Genomic DNA, 19,192 nt, shown 5'->3' with positions numbered 1-19,192 from the left:
CGATGATATTGTATACGTTATGCAACCAACTCGCAATATTATGCTTGCGATCGGTGCCTGGCCATCCGTCAGCGGGAAGCGATCCATATTCCGGAAACTTTACGATCTCTTTCTAATATTTAGCTCCTACCTTCTTCTTACTTGCGACAGTATACCCGGCACAATTTACTGGCTTCTGGAGGAATCGTTGCGTATACGGCTTCAGATAACCCCTCTTCTCCTCTACGTCTTTATGACTGTCATTCAATATAGCATTTTTCTCTCCCGTAATGATCACATCAGACAATGCTTGAAACACGTCGAGGAGGATTGGGAGAAAGTCTTCGGTGTGGATAAACGTAATACTATGCTCAAAAGCGCGAAAACAGCCAGACTCCTGGTCACAATCTGTGGAGTCTTCATGTACGCTGGCGCGCTTATGTTTCGAATAATCTTGCCATTGTCTCAGGGAGAGATCGCCATCGGTGAGAATATCACCATACGACCCTTGGCCTGTCCGGTTAATTTTATAGTCATCGACGTGCAAACGAGCCCCGTTTACGAGATATTGTTTGTAGCCCAGTCCTTAACGGGATTCCTTATAGTTTCGGTCGCTACGGGCGCATGCGGTCTTACAGCAATTTTCGTGGTGCACGCTAGTGGTCAGCTGAAACTCCTGATTTACTTAATGAGAAGCCTCGTCCAGGAACAGAGTCAAGAAATGGATGAAGTAGATAAGAAGTTGGCCGAGGTGGTGGAACTTCAAGTAAGAATACGCAGGTGAGCTTGTGACTTACGTATATTTGCGGTGCTTATCGTTTGGCGGTTTGCATCGGCTAACATGATATTTTATAGTGTATTTTAATAAAAATATTCATGATGATCTTTTCGCTCACTTCTAATATCAATGTTTCCTGTATCTTCGTTGTTTAGATTTCCTTGAATTTCTTCGTACAGATATTTTCTGCCAAGATCATGCTCTTAGTAATTGCATTTCAGTTTTCTGCGGACGGTTCAGTATACTATGCAGGAAATATATTTGCTAGAAATAATGGTGAATACGCTAACTATCTGTCTCCTGCTATATTTTATAATAGTGGTTCGTATAACTTGATCAATCAATTTTTATGAAAATTTATATTGGGTACTTCGGATATGTGCGATAAAGAATTAAATAAAACGATTCGGTAAAAAGCTGATAATTCATTGGATATTTATGTTTAATGAATTTTAAATTGACTACGATGGTACAAGTTAAACGAAAAATTTTTAGACTACACTTGATATTTTAATATAATATCTCTATTAAAAAGATATATTTATATATAGGATTGGGACACCAGTAATTCAGGAGTTATAGGTTCCTATTCGTTAAGCGTTTTAAATGTGATAATCCACATTTTTCTCTTTTGCTATGCTGGTGAACAGCTTACAGAACAGGTGTGTTTTATATATTTATATTAATATATTCGATCTTTGAATGATAGAATGCGGCAATCCACAATTAAAATAATTAATCGTTATACAAAAGAAATCGCACATTTAATATTGCAGAAATTCCGTTAAAGCCTTTATCATGCACTGTAAATAAGTTGCACATTAAAGAGAGCAATATAGAAACAATTGTGTCTCACACTATTCTTGAAATAGCGAATGAAAATTTGATGCAAATTTTGTGGCCGTTGCTACGTGTGTGTGATAAATTAATGATAGGCGGAAAAAGTAGCAATTGAGTCCCGCGAACTCGAGTGGTATCGTCTTCCGGATAAAAAAGCTCGCAGCGTCATTCTGCTGATGATCATGTCTAACGCTCCAACCAAAATCTCCGCTGGCAAGATCATGGACCTGTCGTTCAGAACGTTCGGTGATGTAAGAGGATACTTTCAAATTTATATTGTTCTTTATTCAAAACGGAATGAGTTAACGAGCAATTAAATGAATGTATTTTAGATCATGAAAACTTCTGGAGCGTATTTTAATATGCTTCGAAGCGTTATTGAGTGAATGCGTCGAGTTTGCATCATCGGAATTATGCAAAATGGATGTACATCTTAATAATGTATTATGTGTAAACAACTAGATAGTTTATATCAAATTAAAACTTAGGCCAATGTAAATAGAAGAGAAAAGTACTTTCACAATTGAAATATATTTCTTATACAGAATGATACATGTACTGTTAATTTAATGTGTTCATGCCGCGATAGTCGACATATTATTTTGATTCGAAATATCTTACATTATTTTGCGAAAAGAAAGACAATGTCTACGAAAATTAAAATATCATTTATATAAGTTGTCCGGTTATTGTGAGAAATATGCGGTAAATATTGAGATTGAAGCAATCGCTAGCTACAGGAAGCAACAGAGTTGAACATCGGTTCTCTGTTCACAAAAGTTCTCGACAAATGTTGCGAGGTAAGAATATACTTCACAGAGAACGGAAATCCCGCAATCCCCTCGATGATTTGCTTCGCTTTTAAACTTCATCGCTTGCGATTTTTCTTCCGCACGTAGCATTTTAAATTTCCACTCTAGCAAAGCGACCAGAGAGTTCACTTTACAGTCAACTTTTTTTTTAACGTGTAATCCTGACGTAGTTCGCGTCCAAGTTGCGCGCAAAGGGAAATATAGAACAAGAATATCCCTCATGGAAAGCAACCCTGACTCTCAATACCTCCTCTGTCTTCAAACTTCAATGCTTTCGATTTCTCTTCCGCACGTAGTACTAGAATCTTTAATTCTACACAAGTTTATGTGATCGACAAATTCACCTTACGATCAGCTACACATTTCAATGTTCAATTGTGCTCGCGTCTAAGAAGATATCACATAACGAATATTTCCTGTACGATATTATGTATTTGACTAACGAGCAATATTAAGGGCATACGTAGTATGTGGCCGCCGATTGTCAGAGAAAGAACTTTGTGCAAAAGAATTAACATTTGATTTGATAACTGCTAGATTTTTAATTGGCTTAAAAGAGGATCGACGTGGCTGACAAATCATCCGATACGCAAGCGCACTTGCATACAGAGTTATACTCAGACTGGATGGCAGCATGCAGCGATCAGTGATGAGAGAGCGCGCAACTTGTCATCACGAACGTCTTGTCACGCATATCACTTTCCGTACAACAAAGTCGTAACACCATATAGTACACGCGTCACAAAATTTATACCCGAAGATGTTCCCGAATAAAAATTACGAGAGTGACATAAAATATACGATCGAACTGAATCGCTTTATCTGTCGCTTACTGGGAATCTGGCCAAGCATGAACGTTAAGACCTTGCTTACCGAAAATCTCAGAAACACTTTGCTGATTCTAATTTGCTACGTCCTCCTCTGCAGTGAGTTAATTCCGACGGTTCTCTACGCAATCATCATCGAGAAACGCACTCGTAATCGATTGAAGCATATATCGTCCATAATGTTTACAACAGTAGCGGTGTTCAAATATTGCAATTTAGTGTTTAGCAGGAATCGCGTGCGGAATTGCTTGATGCGGGTGCAGGAGGATTGGCAGAACGTTGCGAGCACGAACGCTCGTGACTCTATGCTTGACAGTGTCAAAATCTCAAGGCACTTGATCATTCTGTGCGGTATATTCATGTATACAGCTGGCTTGTATTTTCGTATAGTGGTGCCGCTGAGCAGGGGAAAGTCTGTTACCGATCAGAACATCACGATCAGATATTTGCCGTGTCCGACTTATTACGTTTTCTTCGACGGACGAATCAGCCCCGCTTACGAGATTATGTTTTTCATGCAGTTCTTCTCCGGACTAGTCAAGTACACCATCACGGTGTCGATTTGCAGCCTTGCTGCGCTTTTCATTATGCACGTGTGCGCGCAATTGGAGATATTGATGATGTTGATGGACAACTTAGTAAAAGAGCAAGAGGTCAAAAACTTGAATAAAATGTTGGCATTGACAGTAGAATATCAAATCAAGACGCGTAGGTAGGAATTTCATTGTATCATAAATACATTTTATCTGCCAACAACATTGATCCTTTTGTCTGTATTATTCTTGTCATTTGTGTTAGTAACTATGAATTTCACAAATTCGCGATTGAAATCTTTATGTTTTATCAGCGCGTGCCCCTGTTTAATATGTCAGATGAGGAAGAAACTTTCTAAAAAGTTCTATTTTGCGCGCGTCCCTTTGTAGTTTCTTGCAATTGGTGCAGAACACTTTGGAATACACGAGTCTGTTAGAATTATTGGGATGTACGTTGATGGTATGTCTCTTAGGACATCATATTATATCGGTGCGCATACATTATTATAGATTGGTAACAATCCGCACAGTTTGGCATTACATGTTATCCATCCTACTTACGGAGTGTACATAATTTTTTTGATCTTATAGGAATGGGAAGACCAAAATGTTATATCGATGAGCTCGTATCTCATTCTACTAACATCAATCACATTCAATATTTTTATCTTTTGTTTCATCGGTGAACAGCTTTCTATAGAGGTACGTCTGTCGTGTCTTATCGATTTATAACAGCAGAGGATAGTTCCGACGCGTTTAACAGACAGTGAAGGAATAAATACGGAAGATGCTGTTTCTTCGATTTTTCCTTTATGCGTGCAATTTGTTAAACCAGGGTGAAAAATTGTCATTGACAGTATGTACATTGGACTGGTACCATTTTCCTTATGATAAAGCACGAGCACTGATTTTAATCGTGGCCATGTCAAATAAACCGATAAAATTTCAAGCTGGGAAATTCGTTGATCTTACTATTAGGACCTTCGGCGATGTAAGTAACGTATTTAATGGTATTTGATAATTAGATTATAATTACAGATAATATATTATAATTTGTTGACTATATTTGTAATGTTACGTATATAGTTCGATGAAAGACGAATATTTACAAAATTAATTTCCTTCGATTTGTTAAATATGAAGTATATAATTGATAAAAGTATATCACATTCTAGGTCGTTAAGACGTCCGTGGCATATATGAATCTTATTCGGAAGGTTATGGATTAAATAATGTCCTTTATATTACAACAAAATGTTAGTCTGAATATTTTCTTATAGATGTAGATACGTAGCGTATTTTGGTAGAAGTATTAATTAATTAATGTAGAAATAAATATGTTAAAGTAACTAGTGCTAATATAATACAGATAGCTTTCTTTTTTATACATTTTTCGTAAAAGAAATATTTTGTGATAATTAATTTTCTATTCAAAATTTTCTGCAAAATTATTGAGTATTAAAATTGTTTGTCCATTCATTGTTATTGTTTATCTATTCGTTATTTTCGTTTGTCCCTGCTCCATTGTTTACTTACCTTACAAAATCAAGGTATTAAAATATAAAACTGAAAAAGGAGTATTTTTGGGATTTATTTGTTAATTCGGTTTCGCGAGGTGGACAAACGAGAATAAGGCATGGATAAACAGAAACAGCGAATAAACATATAATTTTAATGCTTAATTTGAGGATGCGGTCAGAAGGGCTATGTAAGTGAATTATCCGTTTCTCTTTTTTTTTATATCTATCTTTTGCAAAATGGACAAACGAAATTTGTGGGTGAGTAAACGTGAGTAAATTGTAGATAAATAAATACCACTTGAATTTTACAGAACTAGAATAACACAGCTCTAATTTTCTTTTTCCGCAAATATCCATGGATATCCATTATCCAGGAATATCCGTCATTCGCGAATAATTAAATAGTGCCGCCAATATCTAAATATCGAAGTCAAAAATGAATTTCCAATTTCCGGAATTCAAAAATCCGGGTTACCGAATATTCGAATAAATGGATTTCCCTACCTCTAGTAGACACTTTCTACAGTAATATTACTATTATTGCAACCGAGTTTTTTGTCTGAATTTTACCAAATTCACGGCCTATATACAGCGTTCTTAGAAGGGTAGAGCGCTGAAAGAATAAGAGAAAGAGGAAGAGAGAGAAAAGAATAAGATGGTTTCTAACGGAGAAGGAGGAAGAAAAAAATTTAATAGGGTCGCAAAAAGGGTCGAGGCGGAGGTCACGAGCGACTTTGGATGTAACACTGGTTTGTGCAAAATTACTCATTGCTAACAACGTTTCAGTACGTAAAAAACTAGCATGATATTGCGTTCGCATTACTAATGAGTCTTCGCGGAACATCGACCTCTATATTGTCTCCTGTAAAGAGAATCCGTTCGTACGAACGTAAATAGAACTTTCACTCTTTTAAGAATTCTACACGTTACGCGTTCTACGCACGTTATTATCGATTTATTTGGATGGTCAATCGTTTAATACGCAAGCGCACTTTACACACCGAGTTATGCTCAGGCTGGATGACAGCTCGCAGCGATCAGTAATGAGATAGCATGCAACTTGCCATCACGAGCGTCTTATCACGCACACCACGTTCCGCACGATAAAGCCGCAACAGCCGTGTAGTACACTCGTTCACACAATTCACACCCGAAGATGTTCCCGAATAAAAACTACGAGAGTGACATAAAATATACGATCGAATTAAATCGCTGTATCTGTCGCTTATTGGGTATCTGGCCGAATATGAACGCGAGGACCTCGTTCGTCGAAAATCTCAGAAACACCTTGCTGATTCTGATTTGCTATGTCCTCCTCTGTAGCGAGTTAATCCCGACGGTCCTCTATATAATCATCGTCGAGAAACGTTCTCGCATTCGATTGAAGCTTATATCGTCCGTGATGTTCACAACGTTAGCGGTGCTCAAGTATTGCAGCTTGGTGTTCAGCAGGAATCGAATGAGGAATTGCCTGACGTGGGTGCAGGACGACTGGCGGAATGTCGCGAGCGCGAATGCTCGTGACTCCATGCTCGACAAGGCCAAGATCGCGAGGAACTTGATTATTCTGTGCGGTATATTCATGTATACGTCCGGCTTGTACTTCCGCACGGTGGTGCCGCTGAGCAAGGGAAAATCCGTTACCGATCAGAACATCACGATCAGATATTTGCCGTGTCCGAGTTACTTCGTTTTCTTCGACGGGCGGATCAGCCCCGCTTACGAGATCATGTTTTTCATGCAGTTCTTCTCCGGACTAGTCAAGTACACCATCACAGTATCGATCTGCAGCCTCGCCGCGCTCTTCGTCATGCACACGTGCGCACAGTTGGAGATACTGATGATGTTGATGGACAATTTGGTAAAGGAGGAAGAAGTCAAGAACTTGGACATGAAGCTGGCTGTGACAGTGGAATATCAGATCAGGATGCAAAGGTGAGAGTTTCATTGTTCATCTACATAAATGCACTTTAACTATCAATCACATTTATACATCTGTCAGTATTATTACTGTCATTTGTGTCAGTAATCGTGAATTGCCAAGAATCGCGATCGGACACTTTATGAAACAGATACATCACGTTAACACATTACGTATATCGCTTTATCAGCGTGTGCCCTTGTCTAATATGTGAAATCGGGGAGAAACTTTCTAACAATGGTCTATTTTGCGCGCGTTCTTTTGTAGTTTCTTGCAATTGGTGCAGAACACTTTGGAGCACACGAGTCTGCTGGAATTGTTGGGATGTACGATGATCGTATGTCTCCTAGGACACGATATTATCACGGTGCGCTTAAATGATTATAGAATGATAACGATCCGCGCGATTTGGCATTATATCGTTATTTCGTTGCACTCACGCGCCGTGCGAATTGTACATAATCTTGTTAATCTTATAGGAGTGGGAAGATCAAAATGTTGTAGCGATGGGCTCGTATCTCGTTCTACTCACGTCAATCGGATTCAATATTTTTATCTTTTGTTTTATCGGTGAACAGCTCGCTACAGAGGTACGTCTGCCGTATTTCATCGATTTATAGCAGGATGGAGGGTAGCTCTGACGCTTTTAACAGACAACTAAAGGATGAAAACGCAGGTTGCTGCTTCCACGATTTCTTTTTTATATGTGCAATTTGTTAAACCAGGGTGAAAAACTGTCATTGACAGCATGTACATTGGACTGGTATCGTCTTCCTGATGACAAAGCAAGAGCACTAATTTTAATCATGGCCGTATCGAATAACCCAGTAAAATTTCGAGCTGGAAAGTTTGTTGATCTTTCTATTAGGACTTTCGGAGATGTAAGTTTAACATGTTTAATATGAGATATTTGATTATAATTAGATTATAATTATAGACTATAATTTGTCGGCTATATTTGTAATGTTACCTACAGAATTCAACGATAATAAATACGAAATATATATATATATATATATACATATATGTAAATATCATGTTCTAGGTCGTTAAGACGGCCGTGACATATTTTAATCTTATTCGGAAGGTTATGGAATAAATAATTTAACATCTTTATATTACAACAAAATGTTTGTCTGAATATTTCCTTGTAGATGTAGATACGTAGCGTCATCTCGTAGAAATATTAATTAATTAATTTTGAAATAAATATATTAAAATAACGGATGTTAATAAATAGCTTTCTTATTATACATATATTATTATAATATATTATTATACATATATATATTTTCTGTAACAGAAACATGTCGTGATAATCAATTTTCTCCAAATATTTTGTCCGAATATTTTGCAAAAAGAATGTTCTTATAGATTCACTTGAACATGTGGTTGTGTCATTTTAAGGAACAAAAGTATATCGCACTTGTCAGTCATTTCCTGATTATTTAGTGATAACTACAACCGCAGGTCACCGGTTAGTAAAAAGCAAGTTATACTTACTTTCTCCTGGTTGCTCGGAAAGTTGTACGTGGATAGAATACCTCTCGTAGAAAAAATCCCGACCTTCGGCGAGCTTCTTCATCTGCATAGTTTACCGTTTTCAGACTCTTTTCCGTGCGTGACGTTTTGAATCTTTGAAGACACGCGAGCACGAACGAGCAGTGAGTTCACCACTTCGTCAACTTTTCTCTCCGATGAATTTAATTCGTGTCTAGATCTCCAGTTATTCGCACGTATCACTCGTTGCACGACGAATTTATCTTGAAGACATTGTGAAATGTATGCAAGCTGTAAATAAGAACTATGTGAAGTATTTCTTAAATAGTGTCATACTTTTGCAATCATCAATAATCGGTAACCTTCGATATCTCAGCGTGAGATAACTATAACTAATATATTATTGCCGACGACATCCGAAAAACTTTGTACGAATTACTAGTATTTATCTATCTTAAGCCGGTAAATCGCCGCGCAAGAATATATTATATCTCGTGCCGATCTATACATATTTTTTACTCGATCTCTTAAGGCGAGGTGATCGTCGAACACGGGACAATGAATACACCATCATCGAACAATCGATACAATGTTTGCAGTTGGTCTTGCCATCATGCCTGTTGTTTTCTAGCTTTGTTACTATATTGCCGTCTATACTTCCCATCGCGATGTCCGACGTCGTAGGAGGACGACGTATCCCCATCGGTCGCGAACTTTTCCGCAATTTGCAAAAGGTAAGAGAGATCACTGCGAGTCACAATCGCAGTCGGTCCCTCACCTCTTCCGCAACCTGCGTCGAAGACGCAAGCGCACCGTCGTGCGCGTCCTTCCGCTGCTCAACACTGCTGCTCGATCAGTTCTTCAGCAACTTCAGGATCAAACGGATTGACCGGTCATGCACGTGAACAGCTCGCATCACGATGACGTCAGACGCACCGTGCACGTGACCCGAAGTGTCTTAAATCTGATCGGCGTGTGGCCGTCGTGCGGCGATTCGTCCGCTCTCAGGCTCGTCTGGACGAAGTCGCTCCGAATGTTGTGCCAGGTCCTTCTTTACTTCATATTCGTGCCGGGGCTGCTGAAAATATTTCTCAAAGAGTCAAACGCGCGTCGTCGGCTCAAAATGGTCGGACCGATGTGCTACTGCCTGATGGCAATGTTGAAGCACGCGATGTTGATCTACCAGAACAACCGGATCAAGGACTGCATCAGGCACATCGAGGAGGACTGGGGACAGGTGAGCCTAGCGGAGGACCGCAGGATCATGACGGGTAACTCGAGAATAGGCCGGAATCTGGCGATCCTCTGCGTTGCCTTCGTGTACGGCAGCGGATTCTTCTATCGCACGATCCTGCCGTTATCGCGCGGTACCGTCGTCACGCTGCAGAACGTCACGATCAGACCGTTGGGATACAACGGATACTACGTGTTCATCGATCCGCAGAAGACGCCGGCTTACGAGATCATCTTTACCATTCAGTGCCTCTGCGGTGTCGTGCAGTACTCGGTGACCAGCGGAGCCTGCAGCCTGGCGGCTTTGCTGGTGCTGCACGGCTGCGGCCAATTCAAGATTCTCATCGCCAGAATGGAGGATCTCACCCGGATCGAACACACTTCCGATGTGAACGTCAACAGGAAATTGGCGGCTATTGTGAAGCAACACATAAGGATTAAGAGGTAGTATGATATCTTATTGTAATTAAGGATGTATTGCCCATTAGTATTTCTAGTGACGTATTTATGTCATCTAGTTTCTTAGACAAAGTAGAAGATATTCTGCAGTATATGTGTCTGGTGGAAGTAGTCGGTTGCACGTTCATATTGTGCCTTCTTGGATATTACATAATAATGGTACACGAGATAAAGATATTTCAAATGAATGTAAAATAATTCGCACGTACACGGCTCAAGGAGGAAGGTGCAAAGGAAAATATCTCTGATGTGCATTTTGTAGGAATGGGAGGATAACGACGCAGTGTCTATGCTTACGTACGCTATACTTCTTCTGACGTTTACCCTTAACATTTTCATACTGTGCTTCATCGGTGAGCTCCTCACTAACCAGGTAACGAGCTGCCACCGCCGCTCGATAAGTACGAAGGGAGTATGAAGGGAGTTTTGTTGATGGAATGATCACACGATTATAGAGCACGAAGATGTATGTCACTTCTTGTACACTGAATTGGTATCGCATCCCTCACAAAACCGCTCGCAGTCTCGTCCTGGTGATCGCGGTATCTAGCGTGCCTGTTAAAATCACCGCGGGAAAATTTTTAGATTTGTCTTTCAATAGCTTCGGTGCTGTAAGTGTTTCCCACTCACGTCAGATCGCGTTAAAGAAGCTTCAATTTTCTAGTCGTTCGACAATGAATCGCGTCATCGAACGTGCAATCACTTATTTCTTTTTTCTAGATCGTGCGGACATCGGTAGCGTATTTGAATATATTACGGACAACCAGTATTTAAGATTAGCTAATTAGATGAAACAAGTGATTAGATGAACCTTATTCGCAGGAAATATGGACTGAAGCCCACGGGTTTCTATTAGATGTAAACAGCGTCATTTAAATAGTATATCGATATCGAGTTCGAAAATCTCCGAATTCTTTTCTTATTCTGCTTATATATTAAACATTGAGTGTAAATTCATCTTCACGTTAATATACACTATTCTCCTATTCATATGGAAAGACATTATATGTCTTAAAAAATGTATGACTAAACGAGTATATTAAACATTGAATGAAAACTCATTTTTTCCAGTCTTTATATTGTATATTCTCTATCTTCTCACACATATTTATATGATTGTTTTAAGTCTGATAAAATCTAGGATTAAACGAGACATTTAAATGTCTTTTTTTATCATATAACGTAAATATTTTAACGTATATGTAGGCATTAACGTATTACATTTCTCGACTGTGAAAATAATATGTAATATTTTACTTACATAACATTTCATTTATGACAATGACGCAAAGTACACCAGACGCGCTCGCTTTCACAGAGATTGCAAATTGAAATTTTAAAGGCCTCTGTTGTCCAGTGCCACGATCCTCCTCCTTGCACACCACAGACACTGAGGGTCGCGGACGATTCGGCATGTTAAATTCGCAACCCCTCTCATGCGCCCTGTCATTACGCGCAGTCGTTTTATGCACGCAAGCGCACCGCACAACACGATACTTTTAGAGAGACGCTGTCTATTATCACGTACATCCGTTCAGTCATGCTCGAGCTTCTATTACCGTTCGATTATCTGCCACCCTCAAACCCGAAATGCGAAAATTTTGTTAACGGAAATAACGGGAATCCTAACGAAATCAGAAAGATAAAAAGTCAGCCAAACGCAAAGTCAGCGTCCGACTTCGTCGTTTTTAGAATCTCAATTTAAAAAAAGTTAAAATCTCACGATGGAGCAAAACACGAAACGCTCGAAAACGATCTCGACGGGTATGCAAAGGAATGACTTAAATTACGCGCAGCAAGTGACCCGTATCATTTTACGAATGATCGGCGTGTGGCCAATTTCTAAAACCGCATCTAACGCGGAGAGACTTGCGATTCGCTTACTAAACGTCTCTTGTTACCTGCTGTTCGCGTTTATACTGGTGCCGGGTTTGCTACTGGTGTTCCTAAAGGAACGCGACTTGAAGAGGAGGGTGAGACTGTTGGGGCCGCTGCTGAATTGTTGGATGAGTTGCTTGAAGTACACTCTACTTGTGTATCACGAGAAGCAGATCCGGATCTGTCTGGAACAGATGCGACAGGATTGGCGGGATATCGTCGATGGGAATGATCGGAAAGTAATGTTGTCTAAGGCGAGAATGGGCCGGAAACTCGCGATTTTCTCAGCCGCCTTCATGTATATCGGTGGATTGTCTTACCGTACGCTTATGCCGCTCTCGAAAGGACGAATGTTGACGCCGATGAACATCACGGTGAGAGCGTTGGCCTGTCCGAGCTATTTCGTCAAGTTCGACGAACAGGCCTCGCCAGCATACGAGATCGTCTTTACCCTGCAATTTTTCGCAGGACTGATCACCTATTCGGTGACGTGCGGCGCGGCCGGATTAGCCGCCTTCTTCATTATGCATGTTTGCGGACAGCTGGCTGTTTTAACCGGCAAATTTCAACGTCTCAACGACATTTCGGTGCCGGAGGACCGTGCCGTCGCGACGTTGTTGGCCGATATTGTGGAACATCAAGTAAAAGTGAAGAGGTGAGTTCGTTGAAAATAGCATAAATGAGAAAATCTCTATACAAATGTGAAGGTACTCCTTCTTTCAATGTTTCTAATTGCAAACTGTAATTTACACAGCGAAATTAACGTGTAAAATTCTTTTTAAATTATATGTATATGATATATGTATTAAAAAATTACATATCGGCGTAAAATATACATATATATTGTACAAATATTCAGGAATAATATTATAAGATCTCGAAAATCATGATAAGTTACATTGGATTATTTTCAGTAATTTCATTTCATTACTTTAAACAAATCTTGCTAATTAGATAAATCGCTCCTTTACAGTTTTTTGAAACAAGTAGAGGATGCTATGCGATATATATGGTTAGTCGAAATAGTTGGATCTACTTTACTTCTATGTCTCGTGGGATACTATATCATTATGGTAATCTTTAGAAATGTTTTCTCTGAGAATTTTATTTATGCATTCTTCGTGAATTTTGAAATAAAAAATGCGGTAGTGATATTGATCAAATGTAATTATATCGTATGTTTCGCATTTTATAGTTATAATTAATTGTATTAACTTTATAGGAATGGGAGAGTAGCGACTCTACGGCCACATTAACTTTGTCCGTGATGCTTACATCTTTTACTTTTTCCATTTTTACTGTCTGTTACGTCGGTCAACTTCTAACGGATCAGGTACGGGCGTTGATATTCTTGTGTGCTCTGTCAAATTAGGCAACAATCACAAACATAGCTTAAAAACACACAATCAAAATGCACAGTCAAAATGTGTATTAACCGTAATAGAGCCTCGAGGTTGGGTTGATGACATCCACGACAAACTGGTATCGTCTTCCGTATATGAGGGCTCGCTCTCTAATTTTGATAATGGCGATTTCCAATATTCCAGAGAAAATTTCGGCGGGCAAACTTATAGAGATGTCTTTGCCCACGTTTGGTAACGTAAGTATAGAAGTCTGTCATTCACGTCTGTCACCGGGGAATTAAAAGTTCCTCTTGTTTTTTCATAGATCGTTAAAACATCAATGGCCTATTTTAATTTGCTCCAAAAGTTCATTTGATTTGTACCTTTGGTGAGACGATACACACGTATCACTCGCTGTATGACGAATTTATCCTAAAAATAACGTGAAACGTTCTTCAAGCGTTCTACAAGCTATAAATAATATTTAATGTGAAGTATCTCTTAGATTAAAATGTATTTTATTCTCTCATCATATACACAAATATATATTATGAACATATTTAATTTCTTACTGTTCTTTGTTCATGCAGTAAATGACCGACAGTCTTCTTTTGCCATCGCCAATAATCGGTAACATTCGATATCGGTGATAATTGTAACTGATATATTATCGTTGACGATCTCAACAACATTCGGAAAACTTTGTACGGATAGTTATTATCTGTCTGTCTTAAGTCGATGGAGTCCTTGTAAGAAATATAGCGCGTTATATATATTTCATGCTAATATACATATTCATGCTAATCTATATATATTTCATATCGCATAATCGCGTTATCGCGCGGAATCGCGTCGTTACATTGCAGAATACGATGATCAGATTATTGAGATTCAGCAAGTACTACGTATTCGTGGACACATACATACACACACTCACTTATTCACACACTCACTCAGTCACACTCTCTCTCTCTCTCTCTCTCTCTCTCTCCCCTCCCATATTTATGCGATTGTTATATATATTATACAATGAATCATTAAACGAGACACTTTTAATATACTGCGTCCCTCGAATGTCAGTAATGATTTGCAACATTTTACTTACATGATATTTTATTTACACGATGACATACAACGCAAAATACATCAGACGCGCTAATATTCACATAGATCGCAAGTTTAAATTTTACAGGCTTCCGTTGTCCAAGACACGATTCTCCTCCTTATATACCACAAGTACTGAGGACTCATCGCGGACAATTCGATATGTTAAATTTACAACCCTTCTCGTGTGTCCGTTTATTACGCGCAGCCGTTTTACGCATGCAAGCGCACCGCACAACACAATATTTTTAGCCCAGAGACACCTGTTATCACATACATCTGTTCAGTCGAACTTCTATTATTGCTCGACCACCTGCCACCCTCAAGTTCGAAATGCGAAAACTCTGTTAACAGAAATAACGGGAATCATAACGGAACCAGAAAAATAAAAACCGAGCCAAACGCAAAGTTCATGGGCGATTTCGTCATTTTTAGAATCTCGATTTAGAAAACGTTAAAATCACACGATGGAGTGAACTTTCAACTGCGCAGTGACAGAACCGCACCGGACGGACCACCCACGCAGACGCAGTAACATACGTAATGTAGTTAGCAAGTTCTACAGCCGTTTCGTCTGTCAGTTGCAATCGCGCGACAGTTTCGTGAGTAAGTTTCTACTTGCGTGATCATTTTGTACTACGTTCGCCACACCGGATACAATGATCGAAATACGCAATTATAACTGCGAGGAAGACATCAGATACACCGTTCAGGTTCACAGACTGATCCTGAGACTTATCGGGGTATGGCCGGTCCTGGAGAAATCTTGGCACGGGAAGAGGCTGCTGAAGAGGCTCCTCAACTGCGTATGCTGCTTCCTACTGTCTTTCAATCTAATACCGTGGGCGCTGCATATGTTTGTCATCATAGACACTTTCAAAGCTAGGCTGAGAATGCTGGGCGCGCTTTGCTTCTACACCATGGTATACGTTATATACTGCATGCTTATCCACCAGGAAGATCGTATCAGGGATTGTGTAAGACACGTTGAGGAGGATTGGCGAAACGTTAAGGACGTGAACGATCGCAAGATCATGTTGGACAAGGCTAAATTGGGACGTTTTATACTTATCACTGCCACGTTATTCTTGTTCACCAGCGGCTTCACTCACCGGCTCATTAAGCCGATAATCAGAGGCAGCATCGTCGTCAACGAGAACCTCACGATCAGACCGCTGGTGCAGGGAAATTATTACATTTTCTTCGATCCACAGCAGAGCCCTGCCTACGAGATCGTGTTCTCCGTCCAATGTCTGTCCGGTATCGTCATATACATCGTTACTGCCAGTGTCTGCGGGGTTACCGCGTTGTTCACCATGCACGCCTGCGGACAACTGGAAATGCTGATCAGTTGGCTGGAGAATTTGGCAAGCGACGATCAATTGTGGAAGGATCACGTCGCTGCTCGGAGATTAGCGACAATCATTCTACATCACGTGAGGATACGTAAGTGAGTAGCTGAAATTATTATGGGCTCTTTTCTCAGTAAAAGCTGCTATTCGTTAGTTTTGAAAACGGTGTCCTTCATATAACGTTATAATATTTTATATTTTTTAACCATAATATTATTTGTTTATTAAATTTTATTTATTGGACATTTTATTATAATAACGTAATTTTTAACACAATAAACGATTATATTGAAATCTATAAATTTGTAATAAACATTCTAGATTTGTGCGTCAAATACAAGATGTCATAGGAGAAGTATGTTTTATCGAAATCATTGGATGCACTTTAATATTGTGTCTTCTAGGATATTACGTAATAACGGTACGCAAAAACAGTCCTTCACACTATGGATTCGCATCGACGCAAATTCATAATGTGAATGTTTTAAATATTTTTATTGCAATAATAACACATTTTAGGGGTGGGAAGGAAACGACGCGATCTCTTCGTTGACGTATGCTATAATGCTCGTATCCTTTACCTTTAACATTTTTATATTATGTTACATTGGGGAAGTTTTAAGTAGTCAGGTAGAGTGCGTAAACAATATAAGTTTGCCTATATATCAAACATAATCGGAGATATATAAGCAACTAAAAAATAATAAAAATAATACGTTTAAAAGAATTTTTTAAATTTCAATAATTATAGAAATAAGATTTATTAATAATTAATATTATTATTATTAATATAATTAACAATTTAATAATACACATACTTGTTGCATTTTACGTAACAGGGGAGCAAATTAAACACTACTTGCTGCACGGTCGATTGGTACTGCTTATCTAGTAAAAAAGCTCGTTATTTTATCATTGTGATCGCCATGGCTAGTTGCCCTACAAAGATCAGGGCGAGTAAATTTATTGATCTCTCCTTCAGCAGTTTCGGCGAGGTCAGTAATCGTACATCTTGCCTGAAGCACAATTATAGCAAACAAAAGTTTTAAAATAAACTGGCAGTTATTTAAAATAATATTCAGCGGTTAATATCTTTTAAATATGTAATTTATATTTAACTTTTAGGTTATCAGGACCGCGATGGCATATTTAAACTTGCTCCGAACGGTTACTATGTAATATGTTATAAAATCTATGATTAAACGAGACTTTTAACATACTGAGTTCCTCGAGTGTCAAAAATAAAATATAACATTTTACTTACCTGAAACTTTATTTACACGATGACATGTAGCGCAATGTACACTGGACGCGCTTGTATTTACACAGATTGCAAGTTTAATTTTAGAGGCTTCCGTTGTCCGGTGTACGATCCACCTCCTTGCATATCACAAGCACTGAGGATTTATCGCCAAAAATTCAATACCTTCGCAACCCTTTTCGTGCGTAGTAACACTCCACAAAATTCATCATTCACCTCATTTACAATTCGCATATTATTGTTTTTATGTAACTATGCTTTTTGCAACTTTGAGCCTATCACCTGACACAAGATGACCCACTCGCCGGGAAACATCGTCAGGAAACTCGTCGGGCTGTAAAAACGCCGAATGCTCTTTTGCGCGTATCGATCTCATGCTGTAGTTATTTCCGATCAGCAAAAAATTGCACTTGTAACCAAGCGTACCAACCTTTCAATTGCGCCGTGATCAAACCGCGCCGGGTGAACCACCCATGTAGACGCGGTAACGTGCATAATGCAGTAGACAAGTTTACAGCCGTCAGTTGCGATCGCGCGATCGTTTCGTGAGCAAGTTTCCATGCATAATCCTTTTATATTACGTTCGCCACATCGGATACAATGATCGAACTGGGCAATTATAACTACGAGGACGACATCAAATACATCGTACAGGTTCAAAGACTGATCTTGAGATTTATCGGCGTGTGGCCGGTCCTGGAGCGATCTTGGCACTGGAAAAGGCTGCTGAAGAGGCTCCTCAATTGTGTATGCTGCTTTTTACTGTCTTTCAATCTGATACCGTGGAAGGATTGGCGAAACGATAAAGATGTGAACGATCGCAAGATCATGCTGGACAAGGCTAAAGCGGGACGTCTCATACTTATCACTACCATGTTGTTTTTGGTCACCATGGCCTGCACTTATCGCCTCATTCAGCCAATTGTCAGGGGGAGCATCGCCGTCATCGAGAATGTTACGATCAGACCGCTGCTGTAAGGAAATTATTAATAACTATATACACGATATAGTTTTTTTATATTTAAGATTGTAAATATCCATGCAAATCCAATTCAGTTTTCACGTTTCACGGATTCGTGTTCTGAAATATGAATACTTTTCCATCAGCAAGAAACATAATTCGGAGTTTTTAATTACACATATTACAACAAGTGCCCAAGATATTATTTAAATCGTATTTTTCACAGCCTCTTCCACAAAGCATTACTAACTCACTTCCACGGTTCACTTTCAAAGAACATTATCTTCCCGGCTAAAGAGACATGTAATGTAAAGACCAGTCGGACCTGCGCGTAATTTCTTCTCTCTTCGCAATTTTTCAACCACTGTTTCAACCAATGTGATCTAAATATATCCTTACTTCGTTTCCCTCGCGTCTGCCAACGCGGTAGCTATTGTAAAGTAACCTGCAGGAAACGGCGGTTCTCTCGTAACTGCGCGTACCCTTCTCTCTCAGGCAATTACGCAAACTTCTCGGACGATCGCTACTCGCAAGTTTGTTCCGCTTTGACCATTTATTTTTTCCCATGGAAAATCTGAGATAGCGCAAGCGCATCGCGGCGAGTACGGGCGCGTGTCGCCGCGCGACTTTCAGTGCGCATCAATCACTCGTACTGTGATAATGGAAATTCTATCCCGTTACCCTGGCAGCCGCGATGGGCTCGGGCCTTACAACGAAAACTACAAGGACGACCTGCGAGTCAACGTGCAGCTGACTCGGTGGACTCTGACACCGATCGGCACGTGGCCCAAGTCCGTGGATCACTCCTGGACCGAGACATTGTTTTGCAGAATAATGAATCTAATCTGTTACACGATACTGGCCCTGATCCTGATTCCCTGCAGCATGTAC

General features: G+C 39.5%; 5 protein-coding genes across 5 annotated transcripts; all 5 read left to right on the top strand.

Annotated features, from left to right (window-relative positions):
• Nucleotides 1-3,169: 3,169 nt before the first annotated feature.
• On the top strand, nucleotides 3,170-4,998 carry LOC106749362. Its single transcript, XM_014628733.1, has 5 exons — nucleotides 3,170-3,948; nucleotides 4,160-4,229; nucleotides 4,361-4,471; nucleotides 4,605-4,760; nucleotides 4,945-4,998. Exons 1-5 carry the CDS (start codon nucleotides 3,170-3,172, stop codon nucleotides 4,996-4,998), a joined length of 1,170 nt encoding a protein of 389 aa, XP_014484219.1.
• A 1,447-nt stretch (nucleotides 4,999-6,445) lies between these two features.
• Nucleotides 6,446-8,370, top strand: LOC106749361. Its single transcript, XM_014628732.1, has 5 exons — nucleotides 6,446-7,224; nucleotides 7,478-7,547; nucleotides 7,690-7,800; nucleotides 7,936-8,091; nucleotides 8,365-8,370. The coding sequence occupies exons 1-5, from the start codon at nucleotides 6,446-6,448 to the stop codon at nucleotides 8,368-8,370; spliced, it is 1,122 nt and encodes a 373-aa protein (XP_014484218.1).
• A 1,235-nt stretch (nucleotides 8,371-9,605) lies between these two features.
• Nucleotides 9,606-11,176, top strand: LOC106749365 (odorant receptor 4-like). The gene is made up of 5 exons (XM_014628736.1): nucleotides 9,606-10,387; nucleotides 10,462-10,561; nucleotides 10,665-10,775; nucleotides 10,858-11,013; nucleotides 11,123-11,176. Exons 1-5 carry the CDS (start codon nucleotides 9,606-9,608, stop codon nucleotides 11,174-11,176), a joined length of 1,203 nt encoding a protein of 400 aa, XP_014484222.1.
• Nucleotides 11,177-12,126: 950 nt separating this feature from the next.
• LOC106749360 (odorant receptor 82a-like) lies at nucleotides 12,127-13,925 on the top strand. Its single transcript, XM_014628731.1, has 4 exons — nucleotides 12,127-12,935; nucleotides 13,254-13,353; nucleotides 13,503-13,613; nucleotides 13,725-13,925. The coding sequence occupies exons 1-4, from the start codon at nucleotides 12,127-12,129 to the stop codon at nucleotides 13,923-13,925; spliced, it is 1,221 nt and encodes a 406-aa protein (XP_014484217.1).
• A 1,461-nt stretch (nucleotides 13,926-15,386) lies between these two features.
• LOC106749359 lies at nucleotides 15,387-16,181 on the top strand. Its single transcript, XM_014628730.1, has one exon. It carries the CDS (start codon nucleotides 15,387-15,389, stop codon nucleotides 16,179-16,181), a length of 795 nt encoding a protein of 264 aa, XP_014484216.1.
• Nucleotides 16,182-19,192: the final 3,011 nt, after the last annotated feature.

Source organism: Dinoponera quadriceps, unplaced genomic scaffold, assembly GCF_001313825.1.
Source record: "Dinoponera quadriceps isolate SergipeBrazil2010 unplaced genomic scaffold, ASM131382v1 scaffold3646, whole genome shotgun sequence".
Classification (NCBI taxonomy): domain Eukaryota; kingdom Metazoa; phylum Arthropoda; class Insecta; order Hymenoptera; family Formicidae; genus Dinoponera; species Dinoponera quadriceps.
This window is presented reverse-complemented; position numbering and strand designations above follow the sequence as displayed.